We start from the raw sequence: 17365 nt of genomic DNA on the forward strand, positions 1-17365 counted from the left end.
AACTATTTTGACACCATTATGTAATATTATGAAATTTTTGAACTGGTGGAGTTTCTTAAATTTTAATACTGTCATTTTCCGTCAAATTTCTAAGTCTGGCCTTCTCTGTAGCTCATTTAAAAATTATTTAAAAAATTATTCTAGTATTATACATACATAGTATCAATTAATAAGATTCAGGAATCGATATTTCGCATTTTATCCTCCATATTTTCAATCTCTCCTCAAATCTAAACCCACCAACCATCACAAATTCCTAAACTCAGACCTTTCCGCCTCATTTACGACAGAATTTCGCTCGCTTACGTTGACATAATGACAACGATTACGTCTTATGACCGTTACGTGACCCACTGCTCGTAACCGTGATACGGACCTACATGTCTAACTTCCGCCCCTTCTGCTTAACCTTTGATGCGTCGTCCAGACGTTCCACAATGACTCTTCTTCCCGTAGCGACGTTCTCAGGAAACGCCAGATTTTATGTTAATTGTCAAGAGATTAATGCAATCGGCGATGCCGTTGATGAGCAGATGTGCGACGGGTTATTATAGAGAGACCGTCATGAGAGCTGGTATAAATGACTTTCAAACGAATAAAATGGAGTTCTACTTTTGTTGTAACTTTATTTTATTTGTGTTTTTTCCTTTTTCTTTTTAACCATTTCGTCGCAGATTCCTCTTATATATATATTATCCTCCGTTTCAAATGTTCATTCTTTATAGATGATAGACTAAAAATGCTGACGAATTGAGCCATGGCTCTAATACACATTTCATATAAGTAAGGTCTCATTTCAACAAGATTATTTGCTATTGTTTGTTTAATATCAACGTATATTCTTCAGTTATTCGACTAACAGCAGCTCCCCACATCAGCGGTTAGTTCCATTAGTTTGATTTGTTATTAGTGGTTTTACTTGCATTGTATTTCTTAGAATAATGTAACACTAAATTTTTAATCGCTCGCTGCTCCAAGGCGCGTTTTGTATCTATTGTTGCAGTCCTGTTTATTTTGCGTAAGGTCTAACTTGGTACGTGACTGTGTACAAAGAATGGGCGTGGTAGACATATTGCAATATTACAGGTCTTATTTCCATGAATTTTACGATCTAAGTTTACGTATGTGTTCTAGCCTTTGCAAGCGTTTCACGAGCGTGATCTTTTGATAACATCGCTGTAAATCTACAGCAAAAAGTCTGTCTCGATACTTTCAAGAAAATAATTATTATTCGTTACATATGACTTGTATGCGGTTTAATATTTGTGATATATTTTGATCCGAAATGTTAAATTACGGTCTGCCCTTGATAAAAAATGTTAAGGCAAATCGAGGTTCACATGTGACACGCGTGTGTTTCCGTGGTAATGGTGTGAAGCCGATTGTATGGATTAGAATATACTTTATCTGTGATTGATGCAGATTTATTTTCTTACTCGTAATATGAATGTCTAAGTAAGTTAATGAACGTATTACTGAGTGGCTGAGAGCACTTGTGTTCAGAATAGAATAGTATGTGGTGTTTGTTCATTGACTCACCATCGTCAAATTATTCATCATAGTATCGACTGCTTTTCCTTATCAAAAATAAATTCATGTTCGTAATTAACGCCAACGTATCGCTTGTTTATGTGCTGCTCAACAAAGAACGCTGTGGGTTTCAAATATAGAGCGTGAAACCACCGGAGTCAAGTACGTTGTCAGATTTAAATACTGAGAAGCAATCTTAATCAAAACTCATTTCAAGATGATGGATGACAGCCGTTGATGTTACGTTGAAATACTGCCACCTGTCACGCCATAGATAACCAATGCAGTGAAGGTTACTATAGGTTGATAGTTGTGGAGCTAAAAAACATTCTTCATATTGTGCATAATTTTTACATCCCATTACGAATATTCAATCGTATTTTAATGATTAAGTGATGAACGCTTGATTAATGGTTTCTTTTTTCATCTTTTTCAGATCGGAGTCTCCTGCTATACTGATCCTCTATGAATAGATGCGCATCTGAAACAACCTTCACAGAAATCTAATTGAACGAAAATTTATCACCGCGGCTGTTGCTACAACCCTGCTTTCACATTTAATTTTCCTCATTTTATTTTTCTGAATCATCTCAAGAAATCTCTCATTTTTAACAAATGACACAGAAATTTTCCAGAGATGAAAAAATCAAAGAAAAAATTTGTGCGACTCTTCTGCAAATCGTTCGAAGTGTTTTCCTTCATTGAATTGTTCTGGAACTTCTTCACTTCTACATGAATCTGTGAATTTAATTTTTCATTCACGAGTTTGTAAAAATCTGATGAAACTGCCACAATCTGTTATTCATAATCGGCTTTAAACGATTCATGAAATTATCACTATCATACTATAGCAACGTTGTTTTTATAATATTATGTCACTGTACCGTACATTTGATTGGTAAATAACAATTATTTTCTCTTCAGACCTATCGTAGGTACTCCGATTCACACCATACTTTAAAGATACTTCACTAAGCTCTCATTTCGCTTTCTCTACACTCAAAATTTCGCCGACAAAACTTCACTATATTCACTGTTATAATTAATATCATTTTAGCACCAAACAAAACCAATCAACCATGGGGAATCAGAGCAGTCGCAATAACCATCACCATCCTCCACCATCGGCGTGGACCCAGAGCTTCCCTCGGGAGACGCGCAGGCTGCAGAAGATGGGAGTCACCAACGAAAATAGAGTGAGTGCTTTGCATGATTTCTTTCAACACAGTAATAATGACGCATTCATGTTCAAAAACTTTTAGTGTTGGATTTTCTGTAAATTATGAATAAAAAATAAAAAATCGTCAGTCTGTTTATAAACTCATAGACTGAGCGATCTTTGATTAACCATGTAGACTGCTTGATGGTTGTTAATTATTAAACAAGCAATAGATCCTGTAAGATTAAGGTCCAATCGATTATTTTGCTACATCATCGATATCATGTACGGTATTTATTCGAATCAAGTACGTAATTCTTGCCATTGGTTTCTACGATAACTTTCACCCTATTTTTCAGGCTCAATTTACACATTTCTTTCTCGACCTTCATGCAATCGATTCTACTATTTGAGACTACTGCACTATTCAAGAATTTTCGAAACAGTCCTTCCACTTCATAAATAAAAAAAGTTAAGCTCATCATCCAATATAAATTTGTATCTTGACGCTTTTCAAGGGTATGGTTTCTCGTTCATTTTGCAATAAAGTGATCGATTTTGATATTTCATTAACATTCAATGAGGCGGTGAAGTTGTAGGAATATTGATTATAATGAAATGTATCAATAAATTGGGTTAATAGGCTCAGCAGCCATTGCTCTGTTGAATAATGCGTTCCTGCGAAGCATCAAACTACTAAGCATAAAGTTGTATTCAATATATTTCATTGATACATTTTTTCTTTTCTTTACATCGAAAATCTGTAGGTACATATGCTTTTATTTAAGAAATTATGTGCTGCGGCCTACGTGATCTCTTTTACAATGTTTGACTCTGGAATCGGTTTGATAGATATCTTGTATACAAATATCATTTTGCCCGCAAGTTATATGTAAGAGTTAATGATCACCGGAAGTTCGTCAGTAGGTATAAGCAAGCTGTTTGAATCCCCAATTCTCATAAGAACTTATCCATAGATATTGAAAATTTTCAGACGCATCGACCTCCCTCTCACGTACGCCTTAGGAAATCAATCGTGGAAACCACTGGTCGGTTCTGGACGAAATAAAAAACCAGACGGTCAAAATTTTTTAGCGGGCCAAACGGTTATTCTGATCGTTCTTTTCCTTTGCAAATCGACCGATAATTCTTCCTGGCAACTGTCACATATCCACCTACGTATGTACAGAACGTACTGGTCACTAGCTCCACGTTTTCTTCAGTCCGACTCGTCAATTGACCCAGTTTTTTTGCGAGTTGCATTAATGTGGCTATTCAGTTCAAGTACCGTAGCTAGTGATTTTAATTAATATGAAGTCACCATGTGCAAAAATGCTGCCAACGCATTATTTGGATATTCGTGATTTTCTATTACTTCATAGTTACATCATTCTCGCCTCAAAACGCCATCTACGTTAATGCACGCGATGTTTTTAATTTTCTAGAGCCCAAGTTGAGGTCAAACATTGGCAAAGCAAACATCGATATTGTGTTATTTTGGCATTCAAACGACGCTGTGTTTCTTCAATTTATTATCCAGGAGTTGAACTCCGTATGAGCATTCGATATCGTTTTGCAGTTATACATACATCAACAAACGCTATTAATGCATTCATTATTTATTTATTTTATTATCGTTCTGAGACCACAAGTTTTGTAATTCACAATGCTTTAAGGTGCGTTATCAAAAAGTTATCTTTTCAGAAATTATTATTTGTTACTTCCTCATTCAAACTGATTAAATACTAACAGTTCTAAACGCTACACTGAATACCTTTTGCAGATAAAATAATAATAAAAATAACTCGAGATTGCAGTAGCAATAAGCCTAAATTTAAAGCCCATTTCACCTTATGCTCAAGTTGCGCACTCGTAGTATAGATGCCAAATTTTACTACACTTTTATCTTGCTGAAAAAATACAATGGTGGTGTGATGAAATTAGATTTAATCGTACGTTGTTTCTATTCAACTTCTGATACCTCATGATATTGTCATTATTTGGAGAGCGAATCCTCCGTGCAATTCTGAAGCCTTCAAATATCACTTCAAAACGCTTCTTTTCCTTTGGTTTTCTCGTCCCGAGTTATTGGAGTTTTACCACGTCGCTTCACGCGTATCTTCATATAATAGCTTAGTTCCACAATGAGTAAGTAATTGTTCTTGGTTTGAGCGACATGCTATCGATTGTGTTGAGCGTTCTTCCCACGCTGCAGTGCGGTAGTGTGCTGAGCACCGCACGTTCCTTGGCCTCACAGAGTTGCACTCTCTGAGCGACAGGATATTGTGAAACACTCGCACTTGCGTGAAGCTACTTGTGAAACGGCAGCACGAGCTTGGCCTTTGACATGAATCGAGCCGTTAAAAGAACGGATAATTTTCAGAATTACAAAATTTGTGAACCGAGTTTCAGACATAAGGCGATTTATTTTGTGATTTTTTTTTACTTAAGAACAAAAGCGTTGAAGATACTTTTGATTTGTAGGGTGGAGCTGCTTTGTCCTGAGCTTAACTCTCAGAGCGCTAATATTCTCACTTAAACTTCCCCAAATTAATTACTTTCCTGCTACGTGCAATAATAATATCTTATTTGCCTACCTTTGAAATCCCTCTTTTTATGTCATTCGGCATCTTTATTGAACTCTTATTAATTTAGTACCAAGTCTTTAATTTCCCTCGATTGTCAACTTCTATTGAAGTCCTGCGCCCCCGTGACTCCTGCGGTCTGCGGTGCGCTGTTAGTAGGACGTCCGATGTTGCATTGGCCACGCGACCGGACCAAGTGGCGCGGTGCCCTCATTTCCGATTCCTTTTTATTTCTTCATGAATAATTTGTCGGAATGAATTAAGACGGATGATAAATAAGAACCGAGACTTCGGCCAACTCTTTTGTCAATCTTCTTTCAATTTAAACTTATTAAGATATTGATGCAAAGTAATTAAGTCCATTATATGTAAGAAAAAATTTTGTCTGCACCTTCACGAGAAATCTAACTTATATGTAAAATTTGTTCATCAATTGATACGGGTCCTACCCGAGTCGTTCCTCTTACTGACACTTGCAGACCATACTGGCCATACTTTCTTGTGTGAAGAAACTTTCGACTGTTATCACTACGACTAAAAAATGAGTGATGCATTCATCGCTTGTGCTGGAAAAGTCGGATCAAGTTATCTTACGTAATTTATTGATTCTTCTTACATGTATTCTCTTCCGTTTCTATTTACAGTATATTTCCCTAAGCGCGTTTCATCACTGCATTTTTTCATCACCCGGGTATATTTTGTGATTCATATTTTTTTATTGCTTATTACATTTTTAAATGTCTTGTTACACTCATTATATTTTCAATTATTTGTTGTTTTTCAAGGTTCTACCCGAGCGTGTTCCGGTACAACGTCTTCGTCCCACCGAGAACGGTCGCAGCCTACACGTCGCCGGCACGATAACTGGTCGCCGAGCCACCAACACGATCGAACCTCACCCTCTTCAACCCAGTCCCATGGGACACCAGTCTTTGCCCGGCTATGTGTCACCCATGTCAACACCTTGCCGTGCACACCCCAATGGGCCATCTCCATCCATGATGCACTCCAACTCCCTAACGCACCTACACCAGCCTTGTGCCATACATCCTTCACCTCGACTAGACCCAAGCAGAGGCGGATCTATGCATGACCTAAGATTCGGCTACCCTCCGTCTAAAGTTTACACTAGTGAGCCAGATCTGCGAGCAGGCAGCCACCCAGTGGCCATGCCAGTCCCTCATTCCCCTCATACAATTGTTAGTCAAAGTCCCACCAAAGGGAGAATCAAATCGAAGAAGCGCAATCGGGCTCCTCCGCCACCTGGTAGCGGTGCTTTGTCGGACGGGTATGTGCACGATAATGGGCGCGCTGGCTCTGAAGTGCAGAGGGCCGTGCATTGGGGTACATCGGACACTCATTCACGACCACCTTCTCAAGTATCCAGCAGTAGAAGCAAGAGTAGAAAAATTGGTTTATTCAAGAAGAAGAGCGATGGGAGGAAGTCCGATAACGAATCGTACTTCACTGACGATCAATGCAAATCTAGGTACAATCGAAGTACCTCCTCAGATGTTTCCAAACAAGAAAAGCGAGAAAGAGCTCGGAGTGTGGACTGTCTTCAGCATGAACTACGAAACTCAGTATCAGACCCCAAAGGCGAAGCATCTATGCAAGGGTTTAGTAGCGACGAAACGAGTTCTTCGTCACGAGAAAAGGAAATTCGACCGAGAAGTCAGACGATTGAAAGAGATTCTAGGCGCACTGCACGAGAAAATAGTGTAGAAAGACGTATTAGCACCACAATGGAGCGCAACCCTCGTTACCAATCCCGAGAGAGCCAGAGCAGAATAGACGATCCAAGATCAAAAACAAAACTGGAAGGAAGACGTAGTCATGATTTACAGTACAGCAGGCAGTTTGTTGGACCATACGATCATCAAAAGATCTCTCGAGATCTTGAGAGGAGAGCTTCTTATAGCGTTGCTCGTGTAGATAAACCTATCGATAAAGCATTCGAAGAGTGGGACAAAGCTGAACGGGATGAATTGCGACGAAAGAGGATCTCTGACACGATGAAAAACGAAATTCTATCCGTTGGGAAAAATTTGAAAAAATCATCTCCTGACATTTTGGCCAGCAATGTCGGGAGTTTTGACGATTCTCAGAAAAAATCGTCTGAGAAAGAAAGGAAGACTTCTGTAACAGAGAATAATAATGTCCAAGATAAAGAAACTCCAAAAATGTTCTTCTTTGGAATGAAACCTTCAGGCGACGGTGAGGATGTTTCCAATACCAGATCTCCTGCAACTAGAATTATTGAAACGGAGCAAGTTCGTATAGAAGGAAACGCTGTAGAGTTTTCAAAGCGCAATGCTGAAGTCATTGAACGTAGTAGAAGTCGAAGCAAAATTCGGAATTCTGACGCTGCCGAAGGTAAATGTGGAGTTGAAGATAATCGAAGGATAGCGAATGATGTTGATGACTTTGCTGTTGCAGTAGAACGAAGAAGCCGCAACAATTTCGTCGAAGATAATATGCTCAATAATTCGTTGAGACGTGAAGATGGAGGATATCACTCACGCCAAAATTCCGGTAGTTTTCATTTGGAAAACGAAAACCAATCCGATGAAGACATGGGGGTGACTGTAAATTTGAGGCCTATTTTACCCAAGAGACAGCGAGAAATACCCCGTTTCAGTCCCAACGCTGCCTGGAGGTTCTTAGGTGAAGAGCCTTTCTTACCAGGCGAGAATCTCAACGAGAGCCGCAGTAGCGAAGAAGTGGACGCTGTGTTTGAAGACAAAATTCTAGGCTTTTCAAGGCCAGTGGCTCCCCCTAGGGGGTCTGGTGAAAAATCCGCCGACTCAGGCATTTCTGGTGACGCAGGAAGTCCTGGTCCCATGCAAGAGTTCGAAGCAATCAAAATAGTGGCAGGTCCTCTGGCGGTTTCTTCGCCCGTCGTATCGGGTCGCTCAGATGCACGGCGTGCTTGGACTCCCGCTCAGGATTTGGATGAGAACAGCCTGGACGGCAGCGGAGAACCTGCAGTTAACGGAGTAACCCAAAATAATAGACTGAGTACTCCACCTAAGCTAACCTCAAGAGCTAACATGTTTAATTTATTTGGGCTCAAAGAATACCGAGCCAACAATGGCTTCCTAAACTCAGACGAAGAAGAGAAAGCTATGAATCAATCCAAGACGAGCACCACTATGGACGAAAGCACTCAAACTGTCTTGAACTTCCGTAAATTGAAACGATCTGTGTCCGGTAGTGCAAATAATACACCCAATTCATTGAATTTCTCTCCAAATGCTCGAAAAATCCCGGAAGACAATGGGCCGAAATCTGAAGATCATCCAGTACAAAATGACAAGTGGAGAGAAAATTGGTCTATGACGCGATCAATTCCTAATTCTTTGAACAACTACAAAGAATCTGACTGTCTCGTGAGGCGAGATGGTCGTCCAGGAGAAGATCCACAAAACCTTCAGTATCGGAGATTTAACAGCGAGAGTAACGCTGCTCTGTCCCGACAAAGCTCTTCATCCCACCTTCAGAGTAATCAATCTACGGGACACATCATGTACTTGCCGGAGTACAACTCTTTGAAGGTGTCGAACGACGAATCTGCAGGGCGAGAAATTCGAAGTCGCGATTTGAATTCCTCGAAGCATCTTTTTAAGTCGAACGCTAGTGAAAATGTGCACGATTTCAGAGGTGAAACTGAAGGAACTAATTTTTTTGTCAAATCCAAGGGCCAAATTTCAATGACAGACTTCTCACCGATTAGTCGACTTAGGAAAGGGAAGAAATTCTCGTACCAAAGTACTGTCCGTGTCCTCGAGAAGAAGATGATCGAAGAGAAGCTGAACCGAGAAATTGCTGCCAAGGAACAACAAAGACTACAAGAGGCCGCTGCCATGAAACGGGTCAGTGTAAAAATTTGTAAAATTATGAGTTTTTTATGCAGTGAGCAATTATGCGAATATGTTACGTATTCCTGATTCAAATGCGAATACAATACAATAATGCAATCTTACAATGGCCAATAAAATGTTACAACATTTCAACTCAAAAATTTTACTCATAAGTGTAAAAAACTGTGTTCCCATGTAGATTCATGAACATTTTAGTTATATTCATTGTGCCAACTGTTCATTGACAGGTTGAAGAGGAATTCCAACTGAAGAGGGAGCGGGAGAAGAAGCGTCTGCAGCAGCAATTGAAGCTTTACAAAGCCATGCAGGGCTCCGGCGATAGCGAGGATCCCTTCAGTGCTGACGGTTGGTCGATGTCCCTCTCTTCATCAATACGCATCGTTTCTCTGTTCTATTTTCAATGATTTATTCAATTTCTCACTTTCATTATTTTTTTCATTAATATGTGAAATCGTCCAGCCTATGATTGTTCAAATATAATGAGTTCCCCCTTCATGGTTCTGGCAGAGATTTGCCGCCATGTTTCACTCAACCTGCTCATGGCTCCTAATTCTTTCATAATTCCAGAGTCACCGATTAAAATAGGATCGATTTTACAAGTTGTACGATATATGCTGAGGTAATGCAGCCATACCCATGCCCATCAGTAAGTGATATCTCTAATATTTTGTCTACTCCATCAGGTTCATTCTTACGCAGTTCTTCCCTCGATTACCCAATCGATCAGCAAAAGGAAATAATGTCGGATGATGCAGATGCATTTATAAAGTCTCAAGACTATCGCAGCAGTAAGATAAATCCAGGATTCGAAGAAGAAATTCCTAACGGCTCTCACTCGTCAACCAACAGCTACATTAACGGTCATACTCGAAGTGACGTAAATAACTCATCCAAAGAAGATGACGAGCGCTTCCAAAAGGCTGCCGAGTTTCGAGGAAATATAAATTCCATAGCAGATGAATTGAAGTCTGACTCTGCTCGAGATGTTCGACAGAAAATTGTTTCACAGAGATACACTGGCAACGAGACTACTTCTTCCTCAGGTGAAAAATTATTAATACAAAATCATATATTTTTCCAGGATGGTTTATGTTTAATGAATGTATTTATGTTTTATGATTTTATCTCAAAATGCATTCAAATCCGAATATTGTATTCGAAAATGACATCATTACCATTATTTATAATTCTAAAGGTTTTAATGTTTTGTGTTTTGAAAATATGTATCATTTTCTGCATCGTAAAGTTCTTTTACTGAAAATTCCTTAACTTAAAAATCATTCCCAACATCTTGCCATGTAACGCCACTAACAAAATTTGCCACACAGTGTCTTCGGTTTCGGCGCAGTCGCGCGGGGGCGAGAGCGCTCAGTTCAGTCGCCGTCGTCCGGCACCCGAGGGCGCCCCTGCCACCCACAACGGCAGCCCCAACGCCAGGGCCGAGGCTTTGCAGGCAGCCAGGCACCGCAGCGGCATGATCACCCAGGTGGGTGTCGCTGGTACCCAGGGTATGGGTGCTGTGTCAGGCAGCCAGGCACCGCAGCGGCATGATCACCCAGGTGGGTGCGCTGGTACCCAGGGTATGGGTGCTGTGTCAGGCAGCGGCATGATCACCCAGGTGGGTGCGCTGGTACCCAGGGTGTGGGTGCTGTGTCAGGCAGCGGCATGATCACCCAGGTGGGTGTCGCTGGTACCCAGGGTACCCTGGCTACGGGTGCTGTGTCTCTGAGACCTACAAATAATCAGTGATAGAGTTTGGGAGAAGACACGTGCGTTAACTGCTACATCGACGAGAGAAATGTATTCAGTAAGTTCTCTGCATGAAAGCCGAGACAATTCATTTAGGTAGAAATGTTTGAATTATGTAACATTGACATCGTTTATCATCGGTGCTGGTCTTAATTGTAACTAATTATAATTCCTCTGTAATTTAGTCTAAACATGATTGAGAATTCACCTTCAGTTTAAAGAGTTAATTCAGAATCACGAACTCGTATTAGCAGGCAGTTCATGTTCATTGTAACCTAGCATCGTCAAAATTATAATACTAATGCTATGACCGTTTCAGGAACTCCCAGAACATCAGCAGCCGCGTCGTGAGTATCGGGAATACCGACGTTCGCAGCGACCTGCTTCCGCTCAAGGTGAGTGCCGTTTAGTCATTTATTGCAAATATATATACCGATAATTAGGAAATAAGGGCTGCTATTTATCGATAAATTTATTTATTATATTTATATATATATATATGTTAAATAAATTTTAACATATTTGCCGTTATTTTTTGACCAGCTGATGTCGCGATAGTTAAGGAAAAAAATAAAAATAAGACAATGTACATTTCAGGTTGGAAGGGAAAAGGGTAACTAATACATGTAGGTTCAAACACTTTGAACTGTTTCATGAAATTGAGCTGGAGAAGTACACAATTTGTTGTGAGCACATATCCGTATAAAATTTATCTAGTATACAGTTTTCGATTTCAGTAATTATGTGTTGTATGAATTTAAATTGGTCATAATAAATTAATACATCTCTGCATGCTTAGATAGAAAATGTTCTTATTCTTTGATGATGTTACACTTTTAATTTTTGTCTGAGAACCAAAAAATGAATCATATTTTATTTATTGTTTAAATTACTTTTCATTCAGGTGGAATCAGTGACAACTACCGAAGGGACTTCAGCAGAGGCCAGGCCCAGGTGGCGCTTGATGACCTCAGCTGCAGGTGCTTACAATTCTGTATATGCTACGTCTTTTTCGTAATTATTTAATTGAGTAAAATATTGAGGCGTATTGATATTCATCGGTCAGTTGTTAGTTTTTGATTAACAAAGGCGGTGCATCAGCGTGACCGGTGAATAGGAAGGAACTCACCATAAGGTGTTGTTACTTTCTTTATTCTTGAGTGGGTATTTGCAACTACTTTCTCGAGTGTTTGCGTTTTTTAACTGGTGTCACGATTGAGTGTAAAGTTGCCGCGATTAGCTGATGTTGAATTATTTTTTTAGTAAAGTCCTGCAATTGGCAATCATAATCTATAACCTAAATCTGACTTGTAAATTTGCCGTAGACTTTCAAGCGACGGGCGCCGCTCGCGCGATGATAGACCTTCCGCGTCGGACCTGCTAGAGACCGCCTCGTCCTGCTCCTCCGTCCCCAGGTGAGTCTCTGGACCGCCTCGTCCTGCTCCTCCGTCCCCAGGTGAGTCTCTGGACCGCCTCGTCCTGCTCCTCCGTGCCCAAGTGAGTCTCTGGACCGCCTCGTCCTGCTCCTCCGTGCCCAAGTGAGTCTCTGGACCGCCTCGTCCTGCTCCTCCGTGCCCAAGTGAGTCTCTGGACCGCCTCGTCCTGCTCCTCCGTGCCCAAGTGAGTCTCTGGACCGCCTCGTCCTGCTCCTCCGTGCCCAAGTGAGTCTCTCGACCGCCTCGTTCTGCTCCTCCGTGCCCAAGTGAGTCTCTGGACCGCCTCGTCCTGCTCCTTCGTTATTCTGGAATATCATTTAAAAATGTTTTCTTTTTCGCGCGTTGAAGTGAATTAGATAAGCATTTGTAGTTTGCTCTAATAACAATTCTAATACTAATGGTCCTCCGAAGTTAGAGATTGTAATTTTCTTGAATTTGTCAGTTTTAGAGGATATGTAGATTTTGATTAGATTTCATGCCAGAGCTTGGTTCGTTGTGGGATTATGTTTAACAACTCAACTGAGCCTTAAAAATGTAAGGTCATATCAATGTCTCATGATCGGGAATCAATTTGTTGACTCAACTTGTATCCTAGTCTATTTTTGAGTATGTTTTTTTTATTTATAGAAGAATTTATTGATTGATCAGCCACATACTCATTATCATTTTAATGCTGGTATCTAGTATCTATCAATCGTTAGCTTAGTTTCCGACATGCTTCAATATTCCTCCATTTCTTGCTACAAAGCTTACGCAAAATCAACAATTTTCAAGATAAATTCGTATTATACAATTTGTAAGATAAATTTGTATCATACAATTTGTAAGATAAATTCGTATTATGCAATTTGTAAGATAAATTTGTATTATACAATTTTTAAGATAAATTTATATTATACAATTTTTAAGATAAATTTATATTATACAATTTGTAAGATAAATTCGTATTATACAATTTGTAAGCTAAATTTATATCATAGGTATCCTGGAGGCCGCCAGCCCGTCGTAGTGAAGACCCACATTATACGCACCCCAGCAGGAGCAGGAGGAGGCAACCACAAGACGCACGTCACCAAATATTACGAACACCCGCCCGCTGTCGGCAACATGGCTAGGCCGTCTTCTCCGTACCAGGTCAGCTTCCAATGTTTATTTTCATATCCAGTAAATAATAGTGAATATTGTGCAAAGAACCTCATGAAAGTGAGGTATTATATTTGGGACTATTTGTATCTTTCTCACCATTAGTTTGTCTGATGGTTTTTAGTCTAATGGTTTTAGTTTGATCTAATCGGGTAATTTACTCAAGCTCGGTCGAACAACAGCTGTGTCGTGTTTGCAATTATGGTAGTTTATCTATCAAATATCTAATGCAGAAATAATAAATCGGACTTTATTTTTATATAGAGTTTCAACAATTTTTCAAGTTTTCTAAAAACTTCCTTTTCAATTACACTTAGGCGTCGAATAATGATTCTGGATAAAAAAGACACGATCGCAGTTCTGAAATAAAAATCCATATATTCTAACGTTTCGGCTATCTACACTTTAGCCATCATCAGAGTAAATAAGATGATAATCTGGAAAGAATAGAAATTCAGATAAGAATACAGTAAATATCAGATCAGATTTTATCTGTACAAGTTGAGGAAATTTGACATCTCTTGGTATTTTACATTGATGAACGGATTATTTTGTCTAATAGCTATTGCCTCCGCTATTCTAAGGTCTAATACTTCAGGAAAAGAATGAATTACAGAGAAACAGTCGGATATGTTGTTGGGAACAGGGCTGTTATGGTCTTCAACGAAGTGCTTGTGGATACTGCTGCTACTATAACGGTGCTGTTTACTTCTTCGTTCCAAAGTACAAGTGGTGTATCCGAGATATGAGGCATTACAGCCATCAATGGGGCACACGAAACGATACACAACACGAGCCCTTGTGGAACTGGTTTTCCGGGGTCTTGTAGAGAATGCAGATGAAAGTTTAATTGGTCTGTAGAATCCAGTTACGGAGACTGATTTGTGATCATCTGTGGACTTGACATGATCTTTTACAATATTACGCAGTAATTTCTGGTCTTGCTTGAAAGTCGAAAGGTTGGTAAATTCTACAAAATAATTTATTTCTGATTTATCCATGTCGTCGCTACTAGTTGATTGATACTTTGCGAGGGCATTATTGACGGTTCGTTCCACTATGGCTTGGGGATAGTTACAGTTAGCAAAAACTTGTTTAATTCTCTGAATTTCCGAATGAAACGATGGCCAGTCGGATGAATATTTCAATGCCCTATTGACAAGTGTTTTCACGACCGACTTTTTATAGTTTAGAGGTGAACAGGATTGGAAACTGGAGTAGATACCCTTGTCAGTAGGTTTGATGTAGACTGCTGTGGATAGGTTTCCATTGTCTTGAATACTGAAATTGATATCCAAGAAATGGAATTGGTTGTTGGACGGTGCTTCGTGGGTAAATTTGAGAACAGAGTTGCGGTGCAGGCGTATTTTGAACCAATTCAGATGAGACTTGTTTTCAAAGATGGCTATTATATCATCCACATAACGTCTGTAAAATAGCGGGTTGGAGGCTTTATTTTCATTTAGTAATTTAGTTTCCAAATTGGACATATAAAAGTCTGCAAAGGTTGGGCCGAGTGGGGATCCACTCGGCCCAACGCCTAAGTGTAATTGAAAAGGAAGTTTTTAGAAAACTTGAAAAATTGTTGAAACTCTATATAAATATCTAATGGTGAAGTGATCGAGTAAGTGAATGAAGTCCAAAAAAATTCTAGGGATCTCACTACTGAAATATAATTTGTAGAATAATATATTAATATAATACCTAGTAAAATTGATAGCTAAACGAGATCAAAACAGTGTTAATATGTTGAACACGACGACGAATGCAATCCTATATCACACATCAATATTAAGATAAGTTATCTTCTCATTATTTTCCCAAGGTCATGTGCATGAATGATTTATGTCAAACCTGAAAGATGAAAGTTAATATTCGTTGCAAGAAAGTTCATATTCACTTTTCATTATTGTACATGATATAGAGTGACGAATGGACCCATAAAAATTGAATGGATCTGTCAATAGCAGATCCATAAACTAATTCATTCTATGAATATCTGAAAAAAAAATAAAAGGATTATTTAATTGCAATATCTTGAATTTTGATCACCAAAACTGAGGAGAAACCTTGTTTGATGAAAAGAACAAGCCTAATCACGGTTCGTAAGGACCTAATTACTAGAATGACCCACAATCGGACACCAAAGCAATTCTGAATTAAGGAACTAATGCATTCGGTTTTACTTGCAGTTTCCAAGCGAAGCGTACAACCGCCACGTGGTTCAACCGTACAGATCGGCTAGGATCTCGCCAACCCCCAACAACAAACTCTTGAGGACTTAGACACGTCGATAAATTTTTGCTCAAATTCTTAGTGTTTTCTAGATGCAATATTTCAAATCTGAATTTTTCTCCATAAGTGTTTGCTGAAGAGATGACGGATAGGTTGAAAGAGGGAAATTCTGTTTTAATGTTCATAGATTATCGATGGTATAAAATTTTCTTCCATAAAAATTAATCGACGGAAATTTGCGAAAGACGGATTTGTACCACTCCTTGTTCAATTAAATCCATAAACAGAAATCCATGTTACTTTTGAACAAGTTGTGCTGCAAGTCACTACGTCGTTATGTAACGATTGAATTTATAACATTGACCAATTATTTTTATACACAACCAGTTGCTCAATCTTTTGCTTGAAAGGAAGAAATAGCTTATTATTTGTTGGAAGCCTACATTTAATGTTTCAAATTTTTCTCTGTAAATCAACTTAGCAATAATGCTCTCAGGAAGTATGAACTCTTTAATTTAACTTTTTCTCCTACCTTAAATGTTTCAAAGAAATACTTAAATGTAGTGTAAATGTAGCTTCTGAATATACCTTTACGATCGCCTTGCCGTGTGTTAGCTCGAGTGGAATAGTTTCAAATTTATTTGTCTTTCCTATCAGTGAAGTGCTTGATTAAAATGTAGAAAATGAATTCGTTAGGTCAGTCAGAATATTTTTACATTTGTTCTGTAAAAAGTGACTGAAATAAAATTACTTGAAGTCCACGATGCTGTTGTGCTGAGGTGAATGTGCAAACGCACAACGTGCCAAACGATGTTTCTTTACCATGTTTAACACGTTTTATCGTTAATAATCGTTTTCATGCCAATCCGTTCTCGAGCTAAGCTAAAATAAATTTTACGTTTATTTTTTTAAAATTAGGAACATCGATTTTTTAACGGAGCAGTGGATAAAAAATTGAACCGATTATGAGGTTTAAACGCGCTTTAGAATTACTACTAACAATATTTTGTAAGGTGAACCTAACATCGTACATTAAGTGGTGGTAGTTCTGTTGTGTTCGCATTTCGAAATTGCTTGGCGCCTCCATCAAAAATTTATCTTACTTTAATCGTGGTGGATGATGGAAACAGTGAAGTGTGAATATTGCAGTTATTTTGCTAGCTCCCAGTCGTAGCGCATGCAAATATTCTCGACTTACCGAGGTAAAAAAAATTAAATATTTTATTCATACTTGGTCAGGAAATGATTTAAGACATCGGATCAGTGTACATTTGGTATTATTGTTGAAGTATGTAATATTATGTAAAATCAACGTTGCAATTAAACATAAAGCTGAAGATTTTTGTGTCATTTCTTTTAGTCCATGACGTGATTCTCGTAGTGAGGACACTGCAAAATAATTCAAGAACAAAGCCCGAGGTCTTATTATTATCTTCGGCGCAAGTTACAAATACGTCATTTAGCTAATTATTGCCTAACAAATAAAGATAAAAGAATTTTCAAGAGTCACTAAGACAATGAGTTCCAGTATCAGTTTCAAAATTTACTACCGTAGATAATGATTTCTTGCCAATGATGCAGCATTCCAACTTTAAATTCTTGTAAATTCCTTAAATAAGTTTATTTACCAAATGTGGCAAATAA

General features: G+C 38.8%; 1 protein-coding gene across 1 annotated transcript; it reads left to right on the plus strand.

The window, feature by feature from the left end:
- The first annotated feature begins 1977 nt into the window (after positions 1-1977).
- Positions 1978-16430, plus strand: LOC108675998. The gene is made up of 10 exons (XM_018164042.2): positions 1978-2726; positions 6060-9149; positions 9386-9503; positions 9842-10201; positions 10487-10644; positions 11227-11302; positions 11812-11887; positions 12233-12322; positions 13324-13477; positions 15679-16430. The coding sequence occupies exons 1-10, from the start codon at positions 2610-2612 to the stop codon at positions 15769-15771; spliced, it is 4332 nt and encodes a 1443-aa protein (XP_018019531.1). The 5' UTR covers positions 1978-2609; the 3' UTR covers positions 15772-16430.
- The last annotated feature ends 935 nt before the right edge of the window (positions 16431-17365 follow it).

This window comes from Hyalella azteca, unplaced genomic scaffold (assembly GCF_000764305.2).
Source record: "Hyalella azteca isolate HAZT.00-mixed unplaced genomic scaffold, Hazt_2.0.2 contig4534, whole genome shotgun sequence".
In the NCBI taxonomy this organism is placed as follows: Eukaryota; Metazoa; Arthropoda; class Malacostraca; order Amphipoda; family Hyalellidae; genus Hyalella; species Hyalella azteca.

Excerpts from the sequence above, each read along its gene's own strand:
- LOC108675998 (XM_018164042.2), top strand. The coding sequence starts at position 2,610 with ATGGGGAATCAGAGCAGTCGCAATAACCATCACCATCCTCCACCATCG. Across the intron at positions 10,202-10,486 it reads CGAGACTACTTCTTCCTCAG|TGTCTTCGGTTTCGGCGCAG; the intron begins GTGAAAAATTAT and ends TTTGCCACACAG. Across the intron at positions 13,478-15,678 it reads GGCCGTCTTCTCCGTACCAG|TTTCCAAGCGAAGCGTACAA; the intron begins GTCAGCTTCCAA and ends TTTTACTTGCAG.